Source organism: Aspergillus sclerotioniger, assembly GCF_003184525.1.
Source record: "Aspergillus sclerotioniger CBS 115572 chromosome Unknown BO94scaffold_17, whole genome shotgun sequence".
Lineage (NCBI taxonomy): Eukaryota > Fungi > Ascomycota > Eurotiomycetes > Eurotiales > Aspergillaceae > Aspergillus > Aspergillus sclerotioniger.
In genome coordinates this window covers 275686-295016 of record NW_020291007.1, presented here as the reverse complement: position 1 = coordinate 295016, position 19331 = coordinate 275686, and the positions used below count along the sequence as shown (strand labels likewise).

At 54.3% G+C, this 19331-nt stretch overlaps 7 protein-coding genes across 7 annotated transcripts; 4 read left to right on the top strand and 3 right to left on the bottom strand.

Annotated features, from left to right (window-relative positions):
• Positions 1–241: 241 nt before the first annotated feature.
• Positions 242–722, bottom strand: BO94DRAFT_103645 (uncharacterized protein). The gene has a single exon (XM_025605473.1). It carries the CDS (start codon positions 564–566, stop codon positions 282–284), a length of 285 nt encoding a protein of 94 aa, XP_025466492.1. The 5' UTR covers positions 567–722; the 3' UTR covers positions 242–281.
• Positions 723–877: 155 nt separating this feature from the next.
• bck1 (putative MAP kinase kinase kinase (Bck1)) lies at positions 878–5755 on the top strand (the record flags this gene model as incomplete). Its single annotated transcript, XM_025608246.1, has 2 exons — positions 878–5577; positions 5638–5755. 2 exons carry the CDS (start codon positions 878–880, stop codon positions 5753–5755), a joined length of 4818 nt encoding a protein of 1605 aa, XP_025466491.1.
• A 161-nt stretch (positions 5756–5916) lies between these two features.
• Positions 5917–8751, bottom strand: BO94DRAFT_536132 (Golgi transport complex subunit COG3). Its single transcript, XM_025611946.1, has 4 exons — positions 8449–8751; positions 8041–8380; positions 6965–7987; positions 5917–6900 (listed from the first exon to the last, which is right to left on the bottom strand). Exons 1-4 carry the CDS (start codon positions 8655–8657, stop codon positions 6088–6090), a joined length of 2385 nt encoding a protein of 794 aa, XP_025466490.1. The 5' UTR covers positions 8658–8751; the 3' UTR covers positions 5917–6087.
• A 134-nt stretch (positions 8752–8885) lies between these two features.
• Positions 8886–10825, top strand: BO94DRAFT_536131 (RCC1 domain-containing protein). The gene has a single exon (XM_025611945.1). It carries the CDS (start codon positions 8969–8971, stop codon positions 10703–10705), a length of 1737 nt encoding a protein of 578 aa, XP_025466489.1. The 5' UTR covers positions 8886–8968; the 3' UTR covers positions 10706–10825.
• A 127-nt stretch (positions 10826–10952) lies between these two features.
• Positions 10953–13302, top strand: BO94DRAFT_536129 (pyridoxal phosphate-dependent decarboxylase family protein). The gene is made up of 2 exons (XM_025611944.1): positions 10953–11305; positions 11436–13302. Exons 1-2 carry the CDS (start codon positions 11261–11263, stop codon positions 13071–13073), a joined length of 1683 nt encoding a protein of 560 aa, XP_025466488.1. The 5' UTR covers positions 10953–11260; the 3' UTR covers positions 13074–13302.
• Positions 13243–16162, bottom strand: BO94DRAFT_536128 (RINT-1 family protein). Its single transcript, XM_025611943.1, has 5 exons — positions 15991–16162; positions 15670–15917; positions 15310–15615; positions 15111–15255; positions 13243–15061 (listed from the first exon to the last, which is right to left on the bottom strand). Exons 1-5 carry the CDS (start codon positions 16138–16140, stop codon positions 13460–13462), a joined length of 2451 nt encoding a protein of 816 aa, XP_025466487.1. The 5' UTR covers positions 16141–16162; the 3' UTR covers positions 13243–13459.
• Positions 16163–16249: 87 nt separating this feature from the next.
• Positions 16250–18941, top strand: BO94DRAFT_536127 (putative DNA ligase I). Its single transcript, XM_025611942.1, has one exon. The coding sequence runs from the start codon at positions 16342–16344 to the stop codon at positions 18835–18837; it is 2496 nt and encodes an 831-aa protein (XP_025466486.1). The 5' UTR covers positions 16250–16341; the 3' UTR covers positions 18838–18941.
• The last annotated feature ends 390 nt before the right edge of the window (positions 18942–19331 follow it).

Below are 19331 nucleotides of genomic sequence, written 5' to 3'. Positions count from 1 at the left end.
AGGCGGCCAGCGCATCAAAGCTCCTCAGGATTTCCCTGGGCGGGCCTCGACACCGGCGACAGGCTACCCCATGATTCTGGCGACTTGCGAGCAGGCCGCTGTCCTTCGTTGATGAGAACCGAATCGAGAATAACGATAATTAATCTATGCGGTGGGCTGCTAATTTACCACCGCCTGCGATTAATCTCCTGCGTGGTCTAATCCACCGCAATTTTGTTAATGGTATGTCTTAGCTTCCCGTCGAGCCTTCCGCGGCATCATTTCCCCCCTCCCCCTTCGTTTTAGCGACGCCTACTATCAGGGGTTGAGTGCCGCAATCTGCCAGGAGATTTAGCTGACCGAAGAGGCCCAGCTATCTTAAAGATTCTCCTCCCCTCCGAAGAACGCCCAACTCGCTTCTTCGCCCCAGCCCGCGCCTGCAGCTCGACTGCGTGTGATCTCTCCAGCCTCCCGTCCATTCCCCGATCAGGTGGAAAGCTGATGGCCGCCCTCTGCTCCCTCCGCTCCTGCTTACGTACTGTCGTCCGCCCCGATCTGGAGGCTATCTGTGCCCGATTGACGTGCATTGCGAATCGCCGATTGCTCCTTATCCTTCTTTCCCTTGGCCGCCGCCCCGATTCTCCTCGTCGCCGTACGGCCGGAACGAGAGGCGTTCATCACTTAAAGCCGGGTTCCCAGCGCGGACAATGCGGAATTTCCCTGAGTTCTAAGCTTCCATGGTGTATCTTTCCCCACTTTAGGGACGTGTTTGATAGCGCAACCCAGTGAGGTATATGAGGCAAGAATCTTATTGGGCTTCCAGAACTCCTGTCTGCTTTTTAAGCTCATACATACCTCCTTGCATCATTCCATTGGAGACGTCGCAGACATCGCCACTATGGACGGACAACGGCCGCAGCAGTACATACCAGTCCCCCCGCCTTCCTCGGCGACACAATCCTCTCAATCGCACATAATCCCCTTACCACCGCCGCCGCCGCGTTACCCTCCCACTCAATCCCAGGGTGTGATGCTTCCCCCTCCCCCTGGACCGCCTCCAGGCACGGCGTATGGAACTTCCAAACTCACCAATCCCCAACTGCAACACCAGAATACACTTGGGTGGCAGCAACAGAGCTGGGCAAGACAAGCGCTGTCTCAAGGATATCTTCCACCTCCTCCGCCTCCCCCAATGGTACCTACGAACCAATCTCCGTATGGGCGTCCGGCAGCTCTATCGATCCCTTCGGCTGAAACGCGCACATCTGCGACTTATGTGCCTCAAGCTGGCACCTTTGGACCGGGTGTGGGGATACCACCATTCGATGTACACTCCACCCCCACGTACGAAAGCCTGGGAACAATGCAGTCCAGCGATAGACAGCGGATACCTTCCACTCAAGCCTACGAATATGCCGGCACGGACTCCTCTACATATAAGCGAGACTCCAACCATCCCCCCACACCTTCAACTCGCAATCTCCCTTCCTCGTTAGCCGTCAATGATGGTGCTCATGACATAGCCTCGACGGGGTTTTCCGCCGCGACCGTGCAAAATCCGGTCCAACAGATGTCAGCGCCACCCGCTGAACTCACAAAGTCAGCCAGTCATCGTCATAACAACATTGGTGGCATGTTACCGAGCGAAGCCGCCGTTCAGTGGCCCCTCGATCGTGTACTGCTGTGGCTTGGGAACAATGGGTTCTCCAAAGACTGGCAAGAGACGTTCAGAGCCCTGGAAATTGAGGGGGCAGATTTTCTCGAGCTGGGACATGGGTCGAATGGCCGACCAAATCTGGGCAAGATGCACAATGTTGTCTATCCCCAGCTTGCTAAAGAATGCGAGGCAAGTGGTACGGGGTGGGATCAGACCCGTGAGCGAGAAGAGGGAAAACGCATGCGCCGGTTGATCAAGCAGATTCATGATGACGGGAGCTACGATGCTGAGATCTCCATCCAGAAGCGACGCGATTCTCACCCTAACAGTGCCCCCGATGCTGGATCTGAGGCTTCACCGAAGCCAACTTATGAGCCCCGGTCCGCTGGCCCCGGCTCAGGAAATGTTGCAAGCAGCCCTAATCTCAAGGCCCCCCAGCCTGCTTATAGCCAAAGACAGAGCGTGCAGATGCGCTCCTTCACAACACCCATACCCACAACTCATGATTATTCGTCTTCCGAGCTTGCTACAAGCGATGCTAATACGATGTGGCCCCGATCCGATTATTCGCGAGCCGTGTTGTCTAGTATTGGCGATCATCACAGGCAAAGCCCTTCGATTTCCAGCGATGGCGGGACCTTTCAAATTCCTATCCGATCGTACGAAGACAGTCCTAAGAGCGGGAGCCCAGCTATGCAACATGCGACCCTCGCACAGGCCGGGCCTTCGTCATCCATGGGGGATCTGGGTGTCAAATCCGAACACTCGCGCGGGAACAGTTCTGATTCAACAACGGGGCGGCGTTACTATGAGTCGATTAGGCAAGACAACGGGGTTCGTCCTTCGCCGCAGGAATCATATAACCGCCATTCCGGCGGAGAAACCCCGTCCTCATACCCAAAGGATCACCGCAATGGTCTTCTGGGGTTTTTCAAAAAACGATCCAAGGCAGGCGATTCCAATCACCCGTCGCCGGAGGAGCAGTTTCTGGAATCTCCCACCAGCCCGGTGAACATGCGACAGAATGGCTCTCATTTACCTTATTCTAAACCGAATTTCAGTGCCAGTGATATGTCATTGGGTGAGCGTCCATCGTCTTCGTCTATGTCGGACCACGAACGACTGGCATTGCGAGGCAAGCCAATGCAAAAGAGCAAGAAGTGGACCTTTGTGACGCTGGACGGATGGAACTATCGCTTGGTTGACATAACGGAGATGGACTCCGTGGAGACATTGCGATCTGCCATATGCCAAAGCCTGGGGATCGCCGATTGGACTGGCGCGCAAATTTTCCTGACAGAGCCCGGTCAGACCGAACACGATGAGCCTTTGAGTGACACCAGCTTGGCTTTATGTCGAAGAACAAAATCAGACACAACTGGTTCATTGAAGCTTTTCGTCCGGGGTTCGCACATGCAACTAGGTGCAAACAGCTCTACCCTCTTCACTGGTCTGGGGGTTTCGATTCCAGACAAAAGCACTTCCTCGCCAACATCTGCTCATCACCTTCACAGAAAGCCGCTGGATGATGAAGCACTCAATAGAATCTCACCTCACAATCCAGCCAAGCCCACGTCTCCTCAGATTTCTTCGCGACAACAACTCAAGGCTCCCGCTGCTAAGCTAACTCCACAGCCATCAATCACCGCGTCTCCGATTGACGGTGGGGCAGAAGTAGGACTACCTACTGACGCGGAGAAAGCAGACTTGCTGGCCCGACACGAGGAACATCTGCGTGAGGTAGAGCGGAAGCAGAGGGCCTACCGCATCTCAAAGGTCCCCCCTATGCCACAGCCAAGAAAGGACGCATATGGCGAAACTGGCTACCGGCGTGAAGGCGTCATTGATTTTGACGTGCCCCGTACTTCTCCTTACGAAGACAAGAAGTCAGAAACGCTTGTGCCACTTCGCAAACCCCCCACGGCACCTCACGAATCAAGCACGCTCACCAAAGTGAACTCGCTAAGAAAGAAAGACGCCGAGCGTCCCCGCATTCAAACCACAACCCAAAGTCATGGTCTCGGGGCAGTGTTGGCTAGCGTTGGTAGGATGACCAGCGCCATTGGAACCCCGTCGCCATCAGTGCCGACCCCGACAGCTACGAGCAGTCAGGAGCTGAAGGGACCGTCCCAATCATCTACGGAGCAAGACAACCAAACTACACCGACGGTTCACTCCAGTCAGTCTCCTGCACAACCTTCGTCTACAACCCCCGTAGAGCCGAGACCCGCTATACAGTCTCGCAAGTCCTTTGGACCCGAGTTCGACTTCGAAGAGACCAAGGTCTCCTTCCAAGGTTCACCGGTGCCACAGGAGGAGTCTGATGACGACTCCGATGATGGTCTTTTTGCTATTCCCCTAGCAAATACCAAGACTCCAGTCAAAGAAAATGCGCCCGTGGCCATTTCGCCGGAATCCCAAAGGCGAGCCGGGAAACCGTCCCTCACGTTGAATACCGAAAATAGGCTACGGAAGGGACTATCCGTTAGCTTCAGATCCCCCAGTGCTTCCCGCGAAACGTTTGCCAGCTCTAGCGGGGAGTCGAGTAACAGGAACGCATCCTTTTCTGACCTGAGTGCCTCGCCGGAGGAAGAGAGACCACCTCGCAGGGATTCATTTGCCCAAGGCGATCTCTGGGCAAGCAGACCTCCAGTTGAGGGCGTCATTGACCACCTTGACGACTTCTTCCCGGATATCGATCTTGATACACCTTACCTAGACGGACAGGGCATGTCGCCTCCATCATCACCAGCTTCCAAGGTTGCGGCCGAGAACGACAAAGGCCACAAGGAAAAGCCAGATGGCTTACCATATACCACCCCACAACATCCACCTGCCTCGGGTGACAATGCTTCCAGCGCTAGCGAGCCACCCATAAAGCCCCAGGATCCAGGTGTCGTTGCTCGCCGGAATGTCAGCCGCTCTGGGGGCGGACTCACCCGGATGAAGTCTATTCGAGAGGTGGCGAAGGGGGCCAACCAAGCCAGTCGGAATCGAAGCGTAACATCGTCTACTGGCAACCAGAGATCGGGTGATATTTTGCGTCGCAAGAGCACCAAGATGTTCGGCGCCAAGATTATGCAGATCAGTCCGAAGCGTGGCAGCCGACTTAGCCAGCTTGACCCGATCCCTCAGAATCATGCGCCGCCCGGAAACTTGCCCCAGAGACAGCCCACTTTCCGTATCATCCGTGGTCAGCTTATCGGCAAAGGAACTTATGGCCGGGTATACCTAGGCATGAACGCTGATAATGGTGAAGTTCTGGCGGTGAAGCAAGTGGAGGTCAATGCACGGATTGCGGGAACCGATAAGGACCGCATCAAGGAGATGGTCGCCGCTATGGATCAAGAAATCGATACGATGCAACATCTTGAGCATCCTAACATCGTGCAGTATTTGGGTTGCGAACGTGGCGAATTCTCCATCTCAATCTACCTCGAATATATTTCTGGTGGTTCCGTCGGTAGCTGTCTTCGCAAGCATGGCAAGTTTGAGGAAAGCGTTGTGCAATCTCTCACGCACCAGACCCTGAGTGGACTGGCGTATCTCCATAACCAGGGCATCCTTCATCGCGATCTTAAGGCCGACAACATTCTTTTGGATCTCGACGGGACGTGTAAGATCTCCGACTTTGGAATTTCAAAGAAGACGGACAACATCTACGGAAACGATTCCACCAACTCCATGCAAGGATCGGTGTTTTGGATGGCGCCCGAGGTCATCCAATCCCAAGGACAAGGCTACAGCGCCAAGGTTGATATCTGGTCTCTTGGCTGCGTGGTATTGGAGATGTTTGCTGGCCGTCGGCCATGGAGCAAGGAAGAGGCCATTGGAGCTATCTTCAAACTCGGTAGTCTGAGTCAGGCGCCTCCAATCCCCGATGATGTTTCCATGAATATCACTCCAGCAGCGCTCGCCTTTATGTACGACTGCTTTACAGTGTATGTAACCCTAAGATTGCTCTCTTCCAGTTTATTCCCCCAGACTGACATACTCTTCAGGGATTCGCGTGACCGCCCAACCGCCGAGACTCTCCTAACCCATCCCTTCTGTGAACCCGATCCGAAGTACAATTTCTTGGATACCGAGCTTTATGCCAAGATTCGCCACGTCCTCTAAGCCCAGCACAATGTTCAGTAATATATTCGCAAGCGTCTCTATTCCAGTGTTTCGGCTATGCATTTTGTTTCCTCCCTGCATCATACCCAACTCAGCAGCGTTTCGTTCGGTGTGCATAGTTTATTTGACGATGATTGGCTGGTGACCTTACTTGAATATGACAATCCTGGATATTCCTAATTGCTCTCTATATCTCGCTTCTCCGAGACTTTAAGAAGTCTCTCTCCTCTTCGATACTTTGTATATACATTGGAAGTCAAACGTAAAATATATCTACTGTTAGAAAAAAAAAAAGAGAGAGAGAGAGAGAGAGAAGAAAGGATAGTCCCGGTCTAAGACCCAGGACTTCCACCCCGACTCAAACTCCTACTCGTCGCATCATCATTGTCATCGCCATCACCATCCAACCCCTGCCCCGACCCAAGGAACCCAACGCGAAAGATCCCCTCACACCACTCCGCAAACGTATCCACATCCCACACCGTATCCTCCCTCCCCTTCCCCTTCGTACTCACGGGGTTTCCCTTCCTCCGCTCAGAAGAGGTATATTTCTCAAAGAAATCCTCATAGATCTGAATAACTCGATCCTGGACCGCGCCTACCAGCGTCTCCTTCATCCGTCCATCATCCAGATACTCCGACAACACTTTGCGTAAGTTCGGGACCTCCTTCTCGATGTTTTGACACGTCGGGTAGATGAGTTCCCCGCGCTGGAGGTTCCGGGCGTCGACGAACTTGGCTGGAAGGGAGGCGGTCATTTTGGAGGCGAACCCGTTGATGAAGTCGTTGATTACGGTGCGAAGGCGCCCATCTAGTTCCACTTTGGCGTCGAGCATGTTCTCCACGACGCGCGGGAGGAGGCCGTGGCCGACGAGGCGTATGAGGTTGCGCGGGTTGAAGAGACCGCCTCGTTCGCGGAGTTCCCAGAAGGTGTTGGTGACACCGGAGAAGTCGAAGGTTACTTCGGGGGCGACGTATTCGATGTCGAAGGCGACGATTTGTTGTTTGAGGATTAAGAGGTGGCTCATGAGGAAGAGTTGGGCGTCGGTGGGTGTGGATTTGTTGGTTAGAAGGGTGCTGGCGTAGTGAAGGGAGGTGTTGGTTTGGTGGACGATTTGGTGGGCGAGGTCGTCGAAGACGGTTGACTGGGATGGTGGTTAGTGGGGGCTTGTTTATGGATGGAGATGGGAATGGACGGTGGGTTTATACGTTTACGAGGCGGTAGATTCGGCTGAGGAGCCAGATGGCTTTGCGGAGGGTTAGATACCATCCGCTCAGCGCGTTCGGCGACTCGAGGTCCCATTTAGAGTCTTGCTCCAAGGAAGTATCGCCATCCTCGGTTTGCTTCGTTGGTTTAGGAAGGTTCACCAGGGCATCTGCGGATGCGACTTTGCGGCCGCTGATCTGGCCCTCTGTGACGGATATTGAGAGTTGCTTGTTCCGCGCAGGATAGTCCAGGTCTTCGGGGCGAGGCTTATAGCGCTCGATCTCATCGCGGAGATAAGCCTGCGCGCGGAAGACAAGGCGGGTTTGGACGTCTTCGAGTGCGGGCTGGATCAATGCAGGAAAATCGAGTTGGTTGGCGTCTATTTGCTCGATCTCTTCATCCTGGTCGAGCAGGTATCGGGTTTGCAGCAGGGTGCAGAGTTGGCACAGTTTAACAATCTTGTCCTCGTGGATAATTCGAGGTCTGAGGTAATCGTAGAGAGGCTCACAGATTGTTTCCAGGAAGTCGTACAGTCCACCCTGACCATGGAACCATTCGCGCCATAGTTCGAACTCGTCTAGGCATACGCCGCGAATGTAGCTGATACTCGCACGGGCAAAAGACACGAGATCTTGTGACGATGTTGGAGATTGCGCGATGTCGTAGAGATTTTTGCGGACTAACGGGATGATCAGTTTGCCACGCGTGGCTGCGTAGTTGGCATGAAGCTCGTTGAGTAAGCTTTGGTATTCAGCCTCTATGCCCTGATCTAGGTCCAATGGAGGAACCGCTCTCTTCTGGATCTCAAGCCCAATCTGTTTCAGTTCCGGCGCACCAACTCTAAACTTGGCGTAGAGCAAGGTAGACATAGTGGTGTCGTTGAGTTGCTTGTCTGCGATTTTCTTCGAGGCGTCGGCGTATACATCTCGGAGGGAGGAAACAAAGTGTGTTCGAATAAGAGTGAGGGCGCGCGTCATAAGCAATCGGTACCGGGAGCGGTATACACCGGCCTCCTTCTGATCGGGCTGCGGAACCAGACAATTAGCTAGAGCGCGATAGAGATACGAATCGTACGCACATGCGTCTCCATATAGTCCAAGCATTCATCAAGCCGTCTCAGCATATCCGAGAAGTCCTTCCCACGAACCGTGTTCCCAGCACCCGGAGCATTGAGTCTTCTCGATGCAGGATCCAGGAAGTCATAGTATTGAAGGTTTTCCTGGATATCCGCTGCCAAATCCGAATCATGCTTCTGTGCCGAGAGGAGCCCCTCGCATTGTTTCTGGAAATTGGATGTCTGCAATTCCACGGCTCGGAAGTCGTTCGATAGGCTGGTCAGAAGGTTGAGCGTCGACGAGGTATCGGACAATAGCGAATCCAGATGAGATTTAGACATTTGTAGCTCCTGGAGGCAAGCTCTAATAGCAATGGATGTCAGCATCGGCCAGGGGCTTCTTGGGGGTTGATCGCAGATGTCGCTGCTTACTGGTACTCATCATAGCTGGCTTCCAGCAGGCTCTCCTCTACTTCGCTATACCACTGCGAAAATTCCAGCTCATTATGGATATCGGTAATCGAGTCTAAGCTATCTGGAATCGTCTCGAGCTCGGTGGCCTCCCTGACCTTCAGTTCCAGAGCCCGGCCCGACGGGGCAGTCTGGCGTCGACTTCGCTGTCCCGCAGCTTGTTGGCGCATGATGAGGGAATGACCAATGGCAATAATACTCGAGCGACTGCCCCTATACCTGGGCCTCTCAACAACAAGGCAAACAATCCCAATCAAGCCCCAGACGCAACGCGCAGAAGAGAGAGGTGAGGCAATGCCTCCGCCGTGTCTTCAATGCGCTATTCTGCCGCCGTCTTCCGCTCCCGCGACTTGACGCAACATTCCAGCTGATCTTTTGCCTCTTTCTCATGGATCGAACCAGATCAGTGCCGGGAATAAGCAAAGAATTGCCGAGTCATTGAAGGACACGGAATGAAACTTTGTTGAGTATTTCCAACATAATGTGGACACATCGGGGGCGGCAATCGGTGACGACCGCCGTCACCACCTCTTCACGTCACCTTGCTAGAAGCAACCGATCTATCGCCACGCCGTGGCGGAGAACTTATGCCAGCAGTAACAAGGGATCGGAGCAGTCGACGAGCGCGCATTGGCTCCGGAACTCGCTGGGCGTGGCAGGCGCAGGTACTGCTGCCTTTCTGATTTACGACTATGCTACATCCAACCGAAGTCAGATTGAGAGTGCATCAGAGAAGGTTAAAGACCTCTCAAAGTCGGCCGAAGAACTGAGCTTGCAGTATGTGCAGCATAAACGGAGCGTCAAGAGCCCTGGCGTTTATGTCTGGGGCACGAATGCCTATCGTGTGGTTGACCCGAACTCGAAAGAGTCTGTTGTGAAGACTCCCCGGAAATTTGCCTATTTCGAAGGCCAAGTGCTTAGGGATCTTAAGCTCGGAGAGCAATCCGGGGCGGCGATTACTGAGACCGGCGACCTTGTGCAATGGGGCAAAGGCTACTCGGAGACTGAATTTAAACCTGCAAAGACTCTCACCGGCAAGAATCTGACTTCGCTGTGCATGTCGAACGATCGTATCCTTGCATTGTCATCCGACGGCAACGTCTACTCACTGCCCATTGCCAAAGATGACCAATTGACAGGCCGCAAGCTGAAGGAAGGATCTTGGGTGCCTTTCCGGTCAGGAACAGCCGGTGTCAGCTATCGCTTGCTCCAGCCAAGTTTGAAGTTGGGCGAGCGTATAACGGCTCTCAGCGGCGGGCTGGACCATGCCCTTCTCTTGACAAGCTCTGGCCGGGTTTTCTCCGTTGCTTCTTCTACTGAGAACTATCCTTCCTTTGGTCAACTCGGTGTTCCGGGCTTGACCTGGGCTACTCGACCCAACGGACCGGTGGACGCCCTTCACGAGGTCACGGCGCTTAAGGGCTCTAAGATCGTCCAGATTGCTGCGGGTGACTACCACTCGCTCGCACTTGACAAGGACGGCAACGTGTTTGCTTTTGGCGACAACTCCTTTGGACAACTAGCCATGGATTTCAACCCAGCATCGCCATTCTGCGATACTCCGACTCTGGTGCCTATCCGGAAACTTTACCGGGGTCCCTGGTTGCCCAAAGCCACTCGCGTTGCGGCGGGGGGTGCCAACAGCTTCTTCACCGTGGATGCACAGCGGATCCTCAGCTCCACGGAGAATCCTGCCACCCTCCGTGACCTGGGCCGTATCACAGCCGATACATGGGCTTGCGGCCGGGGGATCTGGGGCGCTCTCGGTACCGGAAAATGGATTCATGTGCAGGACGCCCCGGCCAAGGTGAAGGCACTCAGTGGTCTGTCTGAATATGATGAGCAATCTAAGAGCCTCTCACCCATCCGTATCCATGACATCTCGGTTGGCACGACTCACGTATCGGCGGTCATGGATAACAAGACGCATGTGAATGCTGCTCCCTCCACCTCCTTGGATGAGACCAACGACTGGGGCTATGATGCGCTCTGGTGGGGAGGCAATGAGCACTTCCAGCTGGGCACGGGCAAGCGCAGTAATCTGTCGAAGCCAAACTACATCCACGCACCCCCAGAGGGCAACAGGGCCGATGATCAGCAGGAAGCGCGACTTCAGATCATGCCCCGGCATAAGGGCAAGGTCGACCGTCGCACAGTGAGCATGGAACAGCGCGTCGAGTGCGGGCGACATATCTCTGCCATCTACTCTGCTGTATAATGCTTTCCCCTTTTCCTTCTATGTATGATGAACACTATGTATATTAGCCATATTTTCTGGGCGTGTCAGCGGTGGGTTTGGGGTAGAAAAGTCGCAATCCAGGGTTGTAATATTATTCGCATCTTATATTTCCTTTCATTCGTTTCTCTGCCGGACCCTCGGCCGATGCGGGGGACTTGATGACTAGTACCGACCGATAAATCGCCATCGCCTCAATCCGATCAATCCCAGCTCGACTTCCCCGCCAGGAGATCAGTCGGACACACCAACATGCGACTGATTCACCCTCTCGCCATTGGTCTTGGGGCCTCGGGGACCCATGATGTCGATTACCCGGAAAATGTCATCATCCCAGTGGATCCCTCCCCCAACGGTTCCGCTCTCACGTCGACGGCCACAATGGCTTTCGAGGAATCATGAGTGGAAATTCTATGAAGCTCCCAATCCTTCTGAAGTCGCTGTCGGTTCTCGGTGCTCAGCTCCAGTTTATTTCTTCGAGAGCCCCTAAGATCTTACGCATCCCTCTCTCGTTGTCTCTTTCCTTCCCCCACATCCATGGCTGCTTCCCCGCCGTCCAGTCGCGCAGATGAAGTACAAAATGTGAGTCTTGTTTTTTCCTGCTTCATCTGAGCTGGCGCACATACTGGAGACCATACTCCGTGCCAATGCGGCTTGAGCTTATTCGCCTTCCGACCCAGCACATATACTGACAGCATTGGCTTCGTACCAGCTTCTGAGCGCCGTCGAAGATCTTCTGATTCCGTTCATCCGAAGCGCCGACGAGGTCCCTCTCGGTCAAAAATCGCTGCAAAACGGTACCAATGGAGACCATCAGTCACCAGGCACGTCGCTCGTCAATCACAAGAAACCGGAAGAGCTGCAGAAGCTCCTCCAGCTAGCGCTTCCAGAGCAAGGCACCGGCCAGGACGGCCTGGTCGAGGTGTTGCGGAAGGTTCTGCAGTACTCGGTCAACACATGGCACCAGGGCTTCCTTGACAAGCTTTATGCATCAACTAATGCCCCCGGCGTGGCGTCCGAGCTTATCCTGGCGGCCCTCAACACCAACGTCCACGTCTACCAGGTCTCCCCTGCCCTGACTATTATCGAGAAGCACACCGGGCAGCAACTTGCCTCTCTCTTTGGCCTCAATGGCTCCCGAGCCGGGGGCATCTCCGTCCAAGGTGGCTCTGCCTCCAACACCACCTCCATCGTCATCGCGCGCAACAATCTCTACCCCAGCACCAAGAAAGACGGCAATGGTAACTACCGCTTCGTCCTCTTCACAAGCGCCCACGGCCACTACAGCATCGAGAAGGCCGCCCAGATGCTTGGCCTCGGCAGCTCCTCCGTTTGGGCTGTCCCCGTCGACAAACAAGGCCGCATGATTGCTTCCGAGCTGGAGACCCTCGTCCAGAAGGCCCTCGCCGAGGACCGAACCCCCTTCTACGTCAACGCCACAGCCGGCACAACGGTTATGGGCTCCTTCGACCCCTTCCACGAACTTGCCGCCATCTGCAAGAAATACAACCTCTGGTTCCATGTCGACGGCTCCTGGGGCGGCTCATTCATATTCTCCGCTCAGCAGCGATCCAAGCTATCCGGCGCCGAGAAGGCCGACAGCATCGCCATCAACCCGCACAAGATGCTCGGCGTCCCTGTAACCTGTTCGTTCCTCCTCGCAGCTGACATGCGTCGATTCCACCTGGCCAACACCCTTCCCGCCGGCTACCTCTTCCACAACGCAGACACCGACCCCGACGCCCTCAACGGCGAGACCGAGCTGGAGGTCGACTCTCCAGAGGTCTGGGACCTCGCCGATCTCACCCTCCAATGCGGCCGCCGCGCCGACTCTCTCAAGCTCTTCCTAGGCTGGACCTACTACGGTACAGCCGGCTACGAGCACCAGATCGACGCCGCCTGCTCCACCGCCGCCCACCTAGCCACCCTAGTCTCCCAGAACCCGAACTTCATCCTCGTGAGCGAGAACCCACCCCCGTGCCTGCAAGTCTGCTTCTACTACGCGCCAAACCGCCAATTTGTTCACCCGCGGGGCATAGTCTCCAACGAAACCGAACGCGGAAAGGCCAACAGCAAGGTTACGGAGCAGGTGACACATGCCATCGTGCGCAAGGGGTTCATGGTGGATTTTGCCCCACCCAGTGGGGACGAGGATGCGGTCGGGAATGGAAAGTTCTTCCGCTGCGTGGTTAATGTTCAGACGACGAGGGAGACCGTTGAGGCGCTGTTGCGTGCCATTGAGGAGGTCGGGCCGGAGATCGTCGACAGATTGAAGGCCGAGAACGTTACCGAGGTTCCGACTCGGAGACCAGGCGAAAGGGGACACGGACCTGTTGTACATCATCGGTGAGGGGTGCCATCGAATCGAAAGGGTAAAACAAGGGAAGGAACATAGAATGTACTTGTACGATATGTATATTTTTGATTAGATTGATTGGTTAGATGGGTGGGTGTTCACAGGGAAATAGAGGAAAGGAAAATGGCTTGATCATCTATAGAGGTATGTATATAACGGAAGCCGCAAGACCAAAAGAAATACGGAGTACTAGTAGTATTAGTATTCGATTAGGACCAGAATCAATGGGATATCTCATGCTGTTCGCTGGACAGGAAAACCGTCTCTCTCCCTTCGTCCCTCCTCGCCCCCCTTATATACGTGGTACCACCGCCGGTGTGTTTTGCAAGTATAATACTACCGGGACCGTAACGCCAGAGGCACCTCACTGAACTGCCAATCTAGTTACCAATCTCAGCTCGTCTCTCAAGTACACTCCTTGCTTCTGCCTCGGTCAAGGTTTCGATCCCTAGCTCGGCGAGCACAACACGAGCGCTCTCGTTATCTTTGAACAGTCGTTTCTCGACTTCCCATAGGCCTGGGCGTGATTCTCCCTCTCCCCCTGTCTTGTCTTCAGGTTCCGTCGTGGTTGTGGTGTCCAATCCGAGAAGGACGAGTCCCTCGGCGAGCTTTCGCATTACTCGCATGGAACCGCCTGTTTGGCCGGCTGCTCCAAGAGCGGTATCGACCACGCTGCAGAGGTGTTCTACATCGCTGATGAATTGGGATGCTCCGGCCGCGGAGAAGGTGTTCCGTGTTAGGATGTTACCCCAGAGATACGTCTGGATGGCGAGGAGGACCTGACGGATAATGCGGCGCAAGGGGGCAATACCCAGTGCGTGGGAAAGGAAGGATATCTCTGCGGAAAGCGTACGCATGGCTGGGGAGAGATCAGAGGTTGGGGGGAGGGGGGCGACAGGTGTGGTCGCGGAAATGGTGGCCCAGGTGGAAACGCGGGAGAAGGGTTTCAAGGCGGAGCGCACGTTGGAGGTGAGAGTTGAGGTAATGATGGATTCGGAGCGGAGTCGGAGACGGCGATAGGCGGAGGCTGTTTCGTCAAAGAGTGCGCCCTCGGACGCGGTGCCTTGGCTGTTGTTGTTGTTGACGGCCTGGGAGGTGCGAGATGCGACGTCGGCGACGGACATGGTTCCTGCCACATTCTTGCCGCCGTCCTTGTTCTGTCGAACTCGTTCCTGGAGCTCGGTCCAGAGCTCCACAAAGAAGACTTCGTTACTCCAGTCCTCCATCTTCTTCTCGAGGTATTCTGCGCTGCCAAAGACCCGGGAGAGTCGTTCTAGGCCGGCGACGCCTTCTATGCTAGCTGCATCCGCGCCTTGCACGGTGCGTCCGATAGCCGACGTCATGGCAAGGTAGGCCTCGAGTGCGGAGTGCAGGCGTTCGTGGAATTGATCGAAGATGGTGATCTGGATGTCGATGAGGAAGCGCAGTCTCTGACTGAATGACGACAGTGGCTGATAGCGCTCCGTGATTGTCTCGAGAAGATCATTTACCCGGATTGCAGCCTTGGTGGGCTTAGTTGAAGAGAGATCAACTCCGTCATAGTCGATGTGGCCACTATCCGGAGCGTCTACAATCTCCCTGTAGCGGGCTAGTGCGAAATCCTTCTCGACCTGAAGCCAGCGGTCAAACCAGCCTTGCTTGGTCAGGACATCCCAGGTCATTCCCTTCCAGTCCTCGTTGGAATATGGGTCGGGTAGGTAGTTCCACGACTCGCGGACTTCGTTGTCAAAGTTCATCAATTCGTGCATAAAGTGACTGAGGAGCTGCGGGTGGGTTGAGATTTGGGGCAGAAAGGTAGTGATCTTGTGCTTCAGCACAGGCAGAAGCGCTGTGATAACAGCGTGAGAGGCATTGTGGAAATTCCACCCCAGGTCCGCGCCGACGTTCTGCGCCTCTTGATCGAAAATGGGTTGTAGGGACGATGCGAAGAACCCGCCAAAATTGTTGATCAGGTCCATCACATGAGCTAGGAAATATTCGGGCTGGAACAGGTCAGAGACTCGTCTTCATTGCTGCAATCGACGCACATACCTTGTCCAGCCTATTCGTCGGCTTGTCTCCGCTAAAATGGTATTTGAAGCGAAGCTCGAGCGGGTGCACCATCACTTCCAATGGTAGCAGAACTAGGGGCTCGTTACCGTGGTGAGTGAATCCAGCTGCATGGCCCTGAAGTTCCCTATAACTGACTGGTTACACCCAAACGGTCAAGGCTATCCTTGGTGACACGTACGGTTTCTGCAGATCAAGAAGCAATTCCACATTCTCCCTCCACTGGTTCTGTAGATCGTCCGGGAAATGTAGGTCCTTCGACGGCCACTTCATTTGTTCCATCGTTCCCTGCAGTCGTCGAGTAAAGTCTGCTTTCATGTGTTCCCGAAGGGCAGAGGCCAGCTTTCCCACGTAGTCGACCAGGTGAGGGGCTGCTCCTTCTGCTGCCGGCTGAGCTTCTGTGAGGGATCGAGCAATCTTGCGCAGTCGGGTATATGATTGGATCGCGATCTGGGGCTGGTCTTTGATGTTTTTCAAGGCCTCCTTGCTGTATCTGATCTAAGCGACTGCGGTATTTCAAAGGCGAACTGTGATCCCATACCTCAGTCCTTCCGCCTCCTTCAGCAAAGTCATATAACCCCTGGAGATTTCAAGTCTCCGCAGCTTCTCGATACTAGCTTCGAATCGTTTTGCCGCCTCATCGCTGGAATTCGAACCCGTGAGAGCTTTCAGACGCTGGTCAATATCCGCCTGCTGCTCACCGAATGCTTCGGCTCGCTTTCGAGTGGCTTCGGCGTGGTCATTGGAGGCTTTCGTAGCGTTGGATAGCGCTTCTTGTGCTTCCGCTAACTATAGAACCGGCTGGTCAGTGAGTGTCTTGGACATTGACATGAAATCACCGAAGGAGGGAAGACCGCGGTACCTGCTTGCGTTGCAGCTCATGCTGGGCCCGGAGACTCGACAGCAACGAGTCGAGACTGTCCAAGTCGGCAGAAACCTGCAGCTTGTCGTTCAGATAATCCTCGACCCGGGTCCTCTCGTGCGATGACAGGGCAGAAGCCGGGGTTGCCATTATTGTTGAGCTGGCGGGGAAGACGCACGGCGAGACGGGCGAGGTGTTGCCAACTCCGCTTCGGGTGATTCACGCCTCTTCCGCCTCCACTGCAACGTCACTCCCGCCTCCAACTCTCACACCCCATGGATCACGCCGGGGGGATGTCGGGTGCAATGGCCATGCATCTAACTTCTAGATGGTTTGCGGTCTAGTCCCACCATGTCCAGTCCGGCTAAAAAGCGCAAGAGAGATGATCCAGGATCTACCTCGCAGCCCACCCGGACCATAGCGTCATTCTTCCAAGGCCAGGCAACCAAACAGCCCGAGAAGACGCAACAACCGCCCCAGGCTGTATTTGAAGCTCACACACAACAGACCTTGTCGGACGAGGCGCTGGCCCGTAAGCTTCAGGCTGAATGGGACAAAGAAGATGCGCTTCCAACCCCGCAGGCCGACACCAGCGATGACCCTTCTTTGCTACCATTGAATGCCGGCGACAACGATCGGGAACCGACCAAAGTGCAGAAGAAAGGCGTCCTCTCGCTACAGTCGTCTACAGGCACGGAGGATACTGTCTCTCTGGCTGTCCCTTTCGATCAAAGTCCTGTCACTTTCGATGCCACCAAATATGCGCGCGAGTTGCAGGGCCACTGGGCTTCGGAAGGTGGCGACGCCTCGTACGCCCTACTCACCAGAGCTTTCGTGCTTGCCAACGCCACAACTAGTCGCATCAAGATTGTGGATACGCTGGTCAATTTTCTCCGCGTGGTAATTGAAGCGGACCCGTCCAGCGTGCTTCCCGCAGTATGGCTGGCGACCAGCTCGATCTCCCCTCCCTACGACGAGTTGGAGCTGGGCCTTGGCGGGTCCTCGATATCGAAGGCGCTCAAGAAGGTGTATGGACTAAACAGTCAAGGTCTGAAATCACTATATGATAGACACGGAGATGCCGGCGATGTGGCGTTCGAGGCCAAGAAGAGACAGTCCTTCACTTTGATGAAGCCTAAGCCGCTCAGGATAAAGGGGATTTATCAGTCTTTGAAAAAAATAGCTATGAGTAAGGGGGGTGGAAGTCAAGAGACAAAACAGAGGATTGTCGAGAAACTACTACAAGATGCTCGCGGTGCGGAAGAAAGTCGATACATTGTTAGAACTCTGGTCCAGAATCTGCGCATCGGCGCTGTCAAAACCACGATGCTCATTGCGCTTGCAAGGGCATTCCTATACTCCAGACCTGAAGGGGCGGAATTCTCAATCTACTCTCAGGAGGAAATGGCGCGCTTGAAGAAGGACGAGCTAGCTGAAAGCTATAACAATGCAGAGGAGATTGTCAAGGCTTCCTATGCCCGGCATCCAAACTACGATGACCTCGTTCCCTGTTTGCTCGAAGTCGGGGTTTCCGACGAACTCCTTGTCCGCTGTGGTCTGCAGATGCATATCCCATTAAGACCTATGCTAGGCAGCATCACGCGGGACCTATCAGACATGCTGACGAAATTGCAAGGGCGTGATTTCAGCTGTGAATACAAGTATGATGGTCAGCGCGCGCAGGTGCATTGCGATGTACAAGGCAAAGTATCGATCTTCTCCCGCCACCTGGAGAATATGACGGAGAAATACCCTGATCTTGTGTCTCTGGTCCCTCAGATAAGGGGAGAAGGTGTGTCGAGCTTCATCTTAGAAGGAGAGGTGGTCGCCGTGGACCAAGAGTCGGGCGAACTGCAAGCCTTCCAAATTTTGACCAACCGTGCGAAGAAAAACGTTGATATCGGGGCCATCAAAGTCAGCGTCTGTCTCTTTGCATTCGACCTGATGTATCTCAACGGACAGCCACTGCTAGATCGGCCATTCCGTGAGCGACGAGAGCTGCTACGGAGCTTATTCGTCGAGATTCCCAGACGGTTCACGTGGGTGAAGAGCCTAGACGCCATGTCTGCCGATTCAGAGGCGGTACTGGAATTCTTCAAAAGCGCCACCGACACTAAATGTGAAGGAATCATGGTTAAAGTGCTTGACAATATGACCAAGCCGGTTCTTGAAGAAAACGGAACACCGGCCGTTGATACAGACGGTGTGCCAGATCAGCCGTCCAAGACAGACGAAAAGTCCGAGTCGAAGAACTCCAAAGGCAGTCGCCGAAAGGCACTGTTTTCCACCTACGAGCCCGACAAACGGCTCGAATCCTGGCTCAAGGTCAAGAAAGATTATAGCGCCTCATCCGAGACCCTCGATCTGATTCCCGTAGCCGGGTGGCACGGCCAAGGCCGCAAGGCTAAATGGTGGTCGCCGATCCTCCTTGCCGTCCGCAACCCTGAAACAGGGAGCTTAGAAGCCGTAACAAAATGCATGTCCGGCTTCACTGATAAGTTCTACCAAACGAACAAGGACAAATACGCCGAGGGGACACCTAACGTCATCTCCCGCCCTAGCTACGTCGAATACTACGGCGAGCCAGACGTGTGGTTCGAGCCGCAGGAAGTCTGGGAAATGGCATTTGCCGACATTACTCTTAGTCCCACGTACACGGCGGCCATCGGCTTGGTGAGCGATGAACGAGGGCTGAGTCTCAGATTTCCCCGATTTTTGAAAGTCCGCGAAGACAAATCGATCGACGAGGCGACCACATCTGATTACCTGGCCTTGCTTTGGCGAAAGCAATCCGAACGGACCAAGCAGGAGGTGGAGCGACCAGCCGAGGAGGTATTGGAAGAATGAATATAGAAGTTGGTATAATCAAAGGCACTGCGAGACCAATATACAAGAAACCTACATAACGATAATAGATCCAATCCACCCCATTAGTAAACTAATCGATCAAGCAATCATTCAATCAGTCGGTCAATAAAACCCAAGAAAAATTAGATCCAAATCTAACCATACCACCCAAAACCCAAGACCCTGTGACCATCGAACAATAATGGAACCCCCAAAGAACAAACCATGCCAATCACGTGATAATAATCCACTCGCCTACCATCCAATGCCAATGACCCAATGACCCAACGCACCGATCAAGATCTCACCCTAAACCCCAAACAGCAAATTCCCCGACCAAACCGAGCCCCCACTAACCCCAACAGAGTCTAACCCGAACGCGAAATCAACACGAATTAAAGTTTACCCGGACGCGTCGTCGCGTTGCATATTATTTTTTTTTCTTTCTTTCTGTGTGTTGATTTCCCGCTTTGTGGTTTGGGTTTGGGTTTGGT

Coding starts and splice junctions, on each gene's coding strand:
- BO94DRAFT_103645 (XM_025605473.1), bottom strand. CDS start 566: ATGCACGTCAATCGGGCACAGATAGCCTCCAGATCGGGGCGGACGACA.
- BO94DRAFT_536132 (XM_025611946.1), bottom strand. CDS start 8,657: ATGCGCCAACAAGCTGCGGGACAGCGAAGTCGACGCCAGACTGCCCCG. Junction 8,381..8,448: donor GCCAGCTATGATGAGTACCA/GTAAGCAGCGAC, acceptor CATTGCTATTAG/AGCTTGCCTCCAGGAGCTAC. Junction 6,901..6,964: donor GAATCTACCGCCTCGTAAAC/GTATAAACCCAC, acceptor CCACCATCCCAG/TCAACCGTCTTCGACGACCT.
- BO94DRAFT_536131 (XM_025611945.1), top strand. CDS start 8,969: ATGTGGACACATCGGGGGCGGCAATCGGTGACGACCGCCGTCACCACC.
- BO94DRAFT_536129 (XM_025611944.1), top strand. CDS start 11,261: ATGGCTGCTTCCCCGCCGTCCAGTCGCGCAGATGAAGTACAAAAT. Junction 11,306..11,435: donor GCGCAGATGAAGTACAAAAT/GTGAGTCTTGTT, acceptor GCTTCGTACCAG/CTTCTGAGCGCCGTCGAAGA.
- BO94DRAFT_536128 (XM_025611943.1), bottom strand. CDS start 16,140: ATGGCAACCCCGGCTTCTGCCCTGTCATCGCACGAGAGGACCCGGGTC. Junction 15,616..15,669: donor AAGGAGGCGGAAGGACTGAG/GTATGGGATCAC, acceptor GATCAGATACAG/CAAGGAGGCCTTGAAAAACA. Junction 15,256..15,309: donor CTTCTTGATCTGCAGAAACC/GTACGTGTCACC, acceptor AGTCAGTTATAG/GGAACTTCAGGGCCATGCAG.
- BO94DRAFT_536127 (XM_025611942.1), top strand. CDS start 16,342: ATGTCCAGTCCGGCTAAAAAGCGCAAGAGAGATGATCCAGGATCTACC.